Raw genomic sequence first — 8206 nt, forward strand, 5'->3', positions numbered from 1 at the left:
GAAGGGGCGCTGGCAGCCAACCGGGCACGAACCCCTTAGGGACATGCCGGCAAGCTACCGGTATCGCGGCCAAAGCATAATGGCGAAGCTAAAAAATAAGGTAAAGCTTAAATTGCACGAAAACGCTTGGAGCGCGGAAAATTTAAAAAACCGACCCCGGGTGCCCAAAAGGGCACGAAAGAGGAAAAGGTTAGAAAAGGAACAATCTTTGTTGGCGATAGCACCTTTGGTAAGAGATTTACGGAGGCCTGACAAAGGAGATACCGCATCCGGCCCGTGACCCGGTAACCACCCGCCTCTGCACCGATTAACCCTTAACAGGTTTATAATTGCAATCGCGATGCTAATTTTTAGTATCGTAGGTAGTGCACAGCGAAAAGATTTAATTAGCCGCCCGTGCATTAAATTAAAGCCAAACCTGGATTAACTTGCAATTGAAATTTTTTACGATTTACAAGTAAATTAAGTAGGATAGCCGAATTCGTTAAACTACATTAAAATTAACACTGTTGTAAACCCGGTGTCTTACTAATTGAGGTCCCCCTGGCGAAACGTATGGTAGGCCAAATTTTAACTGTCCTAGTTATTTTTTGGCTAGCGTGCCGTACGTGCCCAGTTACCGGGTGATTATCGTGATTTAAAATTCCGGGTGGCTGCTAGTAACTTATGGCAAAGGATTTAAGGTGACGCTGTGGCGGTGGCCGAGTCCAAAGTATGGTTCGAACTCGGGCGAGGCCTTTGTGACGTCAAAGTTTGCCGGACTACAAACACAAACAATACCACCGAGTAGCGCGCCCGTGTCAGCCCTCCTCCCGCAGCCGCTCCCTGACTTCCATAAGGGCCAGCCCCAGCCTGTTTTCCCCCCAGCTTTCCCGCGGCCGCTGCGCGGCCACTTTTGCCGTGTAGCCGATGCCCCAGACGCGGTCGTGCGAGGCGGCCTCGGCCAGCAGGCGGTCTCCCGTGCCCATAAGCACGTCCCTCAGGTGCCGGTTCTGTCCAAACTTGGCCATGTTGCCCGCGATCACGACGGCGCTCTTGACCGGGTCCCACTCCTCGGCCCGGAACCCGGCCGTGGCCTGGCCCAGCCGCTTCTGTTCTTTCGGGTCGCGCGTTGCGAGGACGCGCGCCTGCGTTTCCCGGTCCCGGAACCGCCCCGCCTTGCAGTACATCATGAACTGCTCGGCGCACGAAAAGTAGACGACGCCCCAGCCCTCCGGGTCGTCGTCGTCGACGAGGTGCCCGACGAGCCGGGACATCTCCGCCTTGGCGACGGAAAAGTTGGACGGGTACCACTGGCAGAACTCGCCGTACGCCTCATCGGGCTTGAAGAAGAAGAGCGGCTCGTCTCCGCTTGGTGCTGTGGATGAGGTGGCGGCGGCACCACGGCACCCTGCCGAGTTGTGGTTGTTGTTGTTGTTGTTGTTGTTGTTGTTGTTGTTGCTGTTGTTTTTGCTGCTGCTGTTGCTTTTGTTGGCTTTTGCCTTCCCCTTCATGCTGGCCTTCTCGTTTGCCTTGCGTGTTAACTCCATTTCGTCGAATAAGGGAGTGCTAGAGATATGCAATGGTTGTTGAAAGACGTGATTTTTGTCAAAGTGGAGTAGGTAGGTAAGTAGGTGGTTATTTGACATGTGATCTGGTATGCCTACAAAACATGCCATTGTGTGGGGGGAAGCTCGCGCGTATTTTTGGGCCTCGCCCCCATTCTTCCGGAGAAAGGTAGGACTGAGCCCGAGAAAATACGTTGTGTCACAACCTAAAAAACCTAAACTGCGCCGTAAAAGATGCCCCGTGTTAGCGGGATACGTAAAATGCGAATTAAAGAACATACTTTTAAGCGGGAATGGTCGAAAAAAAAAACACTGTACTATAAAAAAATTTCCCGTAGTTACGGAAATAAGTAGGATTCGAGGTAAAAATATACTTTAAATGGCATGCGCGGGCGACCAGGCCCTGAAAATTAAGTGGGATCGTTGGTGCTGTAAGCTTTCCAATTTGATTTTTTTTCCCTGTTGTTATTCCTATTGTTTATCCCCCTTTTTTTCGTAATTCCGTTCTTATTTTTATTTCTGTTTCCATATCTTTTTCTATTCCAGGTTACTATTCCTTGGCGGAACCGCCATTTCTTTTGTCGCGGGCGTGGGTGCTCTCGCTCCCTCCAATAAAGGAATGGGCTGAGCTGCAGCAACAAACCCACACGGCCACCGTCATCCATCAGATGACGCGGGCAATATAGCACCAGGAAGATCGGAGCGCCTTCGGCCATTTGGGGAACCGCAGCCTTCTCGTATCCGGAGCGTCAGCCGCAGAGGCGCCATGCCTCCTCTGCCCATCAGCCATCCGCCCATTCCGCGGCCAAGACAGTCGCGGCACCCCCCTGCCTGGGGCAGCACTGCGTCTACGGCATAGTAGCATCCAAGGCTCCCCCAGCGCATGCTGACGCGAGAAAGCTTGGGAATGCCAATATCGGTGACAGAACACTCTCAGCTTCGGGACATAATGTGCGGTTTCTCGATTCCTTCCGCAGCTACAGGCACGGGTTTTGGCCACGTGAAGGAGCTGTGATGCTGCGGCCTGCTGGGGGTGCACTGCATTGCAGCATGCAGTAGGGAAAAAAAAGAGAACACGCATGGAGCAGCGGTGCTTCGTATTACAGATCACGACGACAAGGGCGGGGAAAACTGGGGCAAAGTGGGAGCACACAGGAACGAAGCCGGGGGGGTCTGTGATACGTCACGAACCGACCGGGCTTGGCTGTTGCTCTACTATATCGGGTGTCATCGTGGGTCGATCCTACGCGCGTGCTGGAATGGAAGAAGGCGGCGTGGAGAACAGGGTCGCGTCGGCCTGGGTGCTACACCACGAGCCTGTCCGACGCCCAGCCGATGACCTCGTGTGTTCTCGCTTTCAGCCGCCGCCCTGACAACGGTGATCTGTGGGGAGAGCTGAGCGTAGGAAGGTCCCCCCGATGGGCCGCATTTGGAAAGGACACGAACCTGCGAGGTGGCCGGGCATAAAAGGCGCATGGTTCCGCTGCTGATCAGTGGTGATGTTGCCCTCCTGGACAGACTCAAGGCAATATCACTACCTGATCTCCTCACTCGCTCATAACCAACAAGATATTTCAACACAGCAAACCAACTTCTACACATCTTTCTCCCCAAACCAAAACACACCCGCCACAATGCACGCCCCCACCGCCGCCGCCGCCCTCGTCGCCGCCCTCGCCGCGCCCCTCGCCGCCGCCACGGGCACGGGCTCGACCCCGGTCGCGCGCGTGCTAAACAAGTGCTCGTTCCCCGTGACCGTCTGGGCCGTCGGGTCCTCGGTGTCGCCCGGCTACACGCTCGGCGCGGGCGGCGGCACCTTCGCCGAGGGGTTCGCGCGCGACCCCCAGACGGGCGGGCGGGCGCTCAAGGTGACGCGCGCGCCCGACGGGCTCTTCAACGGCAGCCCGCAGCTCATCTTCGCCTACAACCTGGACGCGCCAAACGTGTGGTATGACCTCAGCAGCGTCTTCGGCAACGCGCTCCAGGGCAGCAACCTCGTCGTCGCGAGCGACGAGGCGTCCTGCCCCAAGATCCAGTGGCCGCAGGGCAGCCCGCCCGCCGGCAGCCAGGTCAAGGTGTGCACGGCGTCGCGGAGCGTGACTCTGACGCTGTGCGCGTAAGGGGGACGGGTGGGAGATATATATATGTGTGTGTGTGTGTGAGTGAGGTTGGAGTTGGTGTTTGGTATTTGTGTTCACACGCTCCTTAACGATGTTCTATGAGAGATGCCAGATAAAAGGGGACGGCTGGCCTACACTTGGTACTTTTAACAGCTTAAACATAATGCAACGTCTTGCCCTCCAAGGCCTCCCAACACTGAACCACTTGCACCACGACTGGGTTTAAGGCCGGCGACGGAATCCAAGATGCAGGGTTAACAGAGCGCGGAGTTGGTAGTTGGTCGGTGGATATAGTGTAAATTAGTAGCCGAGGGTGGCATGATACACAAGCATGAGCAAATGTATGTGAGTGTCTTACTTCACTGTCGGACTTGCCCCGATCAAAAACCATGACCCCGCCGAAGATCATGCATTCTGCCCAATATCCGACAGGGCCCGCTTTGCCCGGTGGTGTTTCAGCACCGCAAGGTCCAGCCAGTCGCGGTTGTATAAAAGCTACGGCAGAACTAGGCGTCCAGCACCGTCACCGCCGCCTCCCCTGGACCAGATCAGTGTCCTAACCAATATAGATCAATGAGGGTAGAGAAACAAATGCATTTATCAGTAGATGATCCACTAAATTCCAATCTTGGATCAGGCGCGGACCCATGGGAGGGCAGTATGGAGCAAATAGGTAGATAAGCAACTTATAGAGGCTTCCCTCTTCAGGCACATCATGGTCACCAGCTGGAGGACAGCACCTTGATGGGCGATGGTTGAAGTCGGAGTGCCACGAACACCGTTGATCCCATGCTATGCAGCGGAGGAAGGGAGTGCCGGAATCACTCTTGCAAAATGACCTGCCGAGAGCAGAGGTATGTGATTGAATGCCCAGTCCTATCGGAACCCACCATCACCTTGCACTGTTCGGCATCCAATCGTCCTACCTGGCCTCCCCCATCTCACCCGTGGATGACCAGTCTAGCCCTTGCGGCGCGACACGCTGGGTTCCCCAGAGGAGGGGTTTCGGGAAACGGCGATGCAGGTGGATGACTTGGTAACACGTGTGTTGTTGATGCGGGATGGGGGATGGGCTGTGATGCGGTTGCGACGGTTGCGCAGGTCGGTCTGAGATGTACAAGCATGAAAGTTTGAACGATGGCACAGGGCGGGCAGGGCAGGACAGGCAGGGCAGGACGATGGTCTTCTGGGCCTAGGGTGATCGTGTTTCCGCAGTGGTAACCGCGTCGAAATCACCCTTCTGCAAACACGGTCACTCCTTCAACAGATGGCTCTCACACACGCATGTGTGCTTCTCGGGAGAGGCGACCGTCGTCGCTCTGAGCGAGTGATTTGGGCCTGGGGCGTACATGACGATATAAATACCCTCTCGGCTTCTTTTCTCCCCCTTCTTCTTGTCATGCGCCATCACCGTCGTCTGCCCACCATCCTCCGGCCACTTCGTCTACCAGCATTCCAGCCCACCACGGCGAACCCGCATCATGGGCGACAAGCAAAGACTTTACCTGTAATAGCCTTTGACTGACTTGAGGAACCCGCTATATCTCGCTGACAGGCCAAAAATAAGGGCCGTCTACCCCAGTGGCATCCAGGATGATCCCGAGTTGTGGTGCGTAGCACTCCGTGACGCAAAGGGGATGCGCACCCCCCGGAAAGGAGGACGAGCTAAAACATACTCGATAAAAGGTTTGCCTATGGGTTCCTCATAGGCCCCAAGAAGGAGTACGGCTCCCCGGTACCTGGATATGTGGTGGAACCCGGACAAACTAAGATCGGAAACACTGTGATCCCCATTTGGAGATATGGGACCGTGGAAACGCAAGATGTTTCTGCGCGTCCCTACCTCCTCGCCCGCATCCTGATCGCCAAAATTACGGACTTTTCGCGTCTGACCACACTCCTGAGGACCGTCCAGCTGGTCCAGGGCGGCAGCCCCGCGACGATGTCGATGATCTGGGCGAGACAGGCGCTCAACGCCATCAAACATGACGGGAGATGTGTAGGCACCTCGGTGCTCGACTGGGCCCGGGTGGACGAAAGCGCGAGAAAGTACGCGGACGTGAAAAACCAGCTATTTCCCAAGCCGACGTACTGCTTGATAACGGACAGGGAGCTGGTCGGGTGGTAGGCTGCTGTCCGGGGGCGGGGGCGCCACCACAAAGGCGTGGCTTGAGAACTGCGGTGCGATCATTACATAGGTGATAGAAAAGAGATACAAAGCGATACAACGACTAAAATACCTATAACCAAATTTTCGCAGATGGTGATTGAAAAAGCCAAGGGTCACCCTTGACGGCAAAGCGCGGCGTCACGGTCATCAAGGTTAACCTCAGAGGTTATGGATGAGATGAGACTGCCAGCGCCCGTGGATGGGATGCCCAGAAAGGCCTCGCAATCCTTCTCCCTTGCGGGTGACGCCAGGGTACTTGTACCCATCCCTCCCTCGATGTCGGCAAGAGAGCGCGATGTGTTGCCAGTGCCGGGCTCCGTAGCCTTGTCAACAAGCCACCCGTGATCTCTACGAGAACAAAATGGCAGAGGCTTTTGATCTGGACTCCTACCGATGCACCTCGCTACCGCCCAAGGTCTGGAAGGTATGGCATCTGAACTCACAGTTCGCCTGGGACCCAGATTCCCGTGCCTTTATGGCAGCGGACAAGACCTGCCAAATCCGCAGCGAATCGAGCATGAGGAGGGCGGTTAGCGATCACTTCGACTGGTGGTGTCGACGGGCGAGTCGCTTTTTGTCCGTTTTCACCAGCCACTCCCACGCGATCAACTGAGCGAGAAAAAGATTGGGCCCCTACGAGATTTACGAGATCGACCCCAAGAAGCTGGACGCCACTGTCTACGTCTTCGACGCTGGATTTTTGGTCGCCAAACTGGGCATCAGCCACAGATATGCGGAGGACGGGCTGATCATCCTCCACGGCATTCCCGGAGACGCAATACACTACGAACCTGCTTTGGATGTCCCGACAGAGTCAGGCACTACCCGCGCTGGGTACCCAATACCGCTCCTCTCGCCTCCGGCTTCCAACACAGAAGTCTCTGAGGAGGAAGAATCGGGAGAGGAAGAGGACGGCGGAAGTGATGATAACTGTACGTCGAAGAGAAGGCATGGCTTTGGGATTCCGAAAGCGAGGAGCAGAACGCTACGGATGATGTCATCAGATTTATTGAAGATCACGTACCGTAGGTAGACAGGCGCCAGTGATGCGGAGAAGTACAGGGCCTGAAGTGGTACAAAAGAACAAACCAGCTACGTGTTCAAGGCACGACTACTGACTAGCGCTTTGGGAATCACCGCCGAGGCTGCGCCCGACGAATATCTCGTCTTGGGCTGCATACCCAATCGCGCCATCGTGAGGGCGCGGACCCTCCGCAACATCAAAGCCCAGGGTGAGGCCAGCCTTCCCCCCCGGCGTGGAGTGGCCCAGGGATGCTGACCCGGGCACAGAGTACAATGACGCTGCTCGCTTTATTCTTCAGAGAACCCGGAGTGCAGATTATTACCATCCTGTCGTCATCCGCGGCATTGGAGAATGCTGGGGCAGCGACGACGAGGATTCCGGACTGGTCGAGCTTCACCGGCTTATCAGGGACGGGGTTGCAGGCTGGTGGCAGAGGGCCTGGTAGAGTCGAACCAGACCCCGAGCCTCATCGGCAAGTGGGCAATGCGAGAGATGACGAGCCTGATGGAAGTCCGCAGCATGACCAGCTCAGATCTTCTAGGCTCATGCTGGAGTCACCTCTCCAAGGTGCGAATGTGGATTTAATTAGCAGCTGTGTGATTTGGCTCGAGTGGGCTGCATTGATCAAGGGAGGCGAGGTTCAAATCCTATGATGGCAAGGCTTTTGATGTGGAAAGGGAATGGGAGGGGATTGCCGGATGTCTGATGAGCGAGCGGCGAACGGCGTGGTACAACATAAAATGATAGCGAAAGGGAACAAACAAAGTGGGGAAACAATCGCGAAGGAAGACAAAGATTCTTCATAGGAAGGAAGGCTTCCCAAAATGATGTATATCTAGCTACGATCCCTTATAATTGACCACCAAACGTTTCGAGGACGTCGTAGTGGCAGGGGTGCATTTTTCTTCCCACTTTAACCAACGAGAAGGCATAATATTAATCCATAAGGCTATTGGTCCTAATAACTCCCAGCACACGTTAGGACTGGCACATACGACCATACCCACTGGAATATACGGGATCCCGTCCGCTTTCCCCTAATCCACGCAGCCAGTTGACAGGCCTCTTGCATGCGGATGCCGTTTATCTCAGCCTCCCTGTGGTGAGGTTTAACTTCAGCAATAGCCGTTATTTCAGGCATTCGCCCAGGGCCGGGAAAGGTTGCGAAGTAACCATCGACGACGGCTGTGAAAATCTTGTTTTCGCGCGAGGGTTGGCCAGTGTAAATGGTAAAAGGATGGCGGTGGGGCGACCACGCGCCTTTAACCCCCTTGTGGTGGATGGTAATGGCGATGAGGAACATGACGAGGGCGCTGTTAACGATCTGCTCGTCTAATCCCGCTTT

The 8206-nt window shown here is 55.4% G+C and overlaps 5 protein-coding genes across 5 annotated transcripts; 4 read left to right on the forward strand and 1 right to left on the reverse strand.

The window, feature by feature from the left end:
- Positions 1 to 473: 473 nt before the first annotated feature.
- Positions 474 to 1578, reverse strand: GGTG_14019 (hypothetical protein). Its single transcript, XM_009231945.1, has one exon. The coding sequence runs from the start codon at positions 1527 to 1529 to the stop codon at positions 801 to 803; it is 729 nt and encodes a 242-aa protein (XP_009230209.1). The 5' UTR covers positions 1530 to 1578; the 3' UTR covers positions 474 to 800.
- A 348-nt stretch (positions 1579 to 1926) lies between these two features.
- GGTG_14020 (hypothetical protein) lies at positions 1927 to 2606 on the forward strand (the record flags this gene model as incomplete). Its single annotated transcript, XM_009231946.1, has 3 exons — positions 1927 to 1978; positions 2094 to 2136; positions 2234 to 2606. 3 exons carry the CDS (start codon positions 1927 to 1929, stop codon positions 2604 to 2606), a joined length of 468 nt encoding a protein of 155 aa, XP_009230210.1.
- A 441-nt stretch (positions 2607 to 3047) lies between these two features.
- GGTG_14021 (hypothetical protein) lies at positions 3048 to 4131 on the forward strand. The gene has a single exon (XM_009231947.1). The coding sequence runs from the start codon at positions 3182 to 3184 to the stop codon at positions 3665 to 3667; it is 486 nt and encodes a 161-aa protein (XP_009230211.1). The 5' UTR covers positions 3048 to 3181; the 3' UTR covers positions 3668 to 4131.
- A 1017-nt stretch (positions 4132 to 5148) lies between these two features.
- Positions 5149 to 5795, forward strand: GGTG_14022 (hypothetical protein; the record flags this gene model as incomplete). Its single annotated transcript, XM_009231948.1, has 3 exons — positions 5149 to 5174; positions 5235 to 5276; positions 5354 to 5795. The coding sequence occupies 3 exons, from the start codon at positions 5149 to 5151 to the stop codon at positions 5793 to 5795; spliced, it is 510 nt and encodes a 169-aa protein (XP_009230212.1).
- Positions 5796 to 6198: 403 nt separating this feature from the next.
- GGTG_14023 (hypothetical protein) lies at positions 6199 to 7514 on the forward strand (the record flags this gene model as incomplete). The annotated part of the gene is made up of 5 exons (XM_009231949.1): positions 6199 to 6366; positions 6487 to 6769; positions 6842 to 6862; positions 6920 to 7069; positions 7162 to 7514. The coding sequence occupies 5 exons, from the start codon at positions 6199 to 6201 to the stop codon at positions 7512 to 7514; spliced, it is 975 nt and encodes a 324-aa protein (XP_009230213.1).
- Between the last annotated feature and the right edge of the window lie 692 nt (positions 7515 to 8206).

This window comes from Gaeumannomyces tritici (assembly GCF_000145635.1).
Source record: "Gaeumannomyces tritici R3-111a-1 unplaced genomic scaffold supercont2.105, whole genome shotgun sequence".
Taxonomy (NCBI): domain Eukaryota; kingdom Fungi; phylum Ascomycota; class Sordariomycetes; order Magnaporthales; family Magnaporthaceae; genus Gaeumannomyces; species Gaeumannomyces tritici.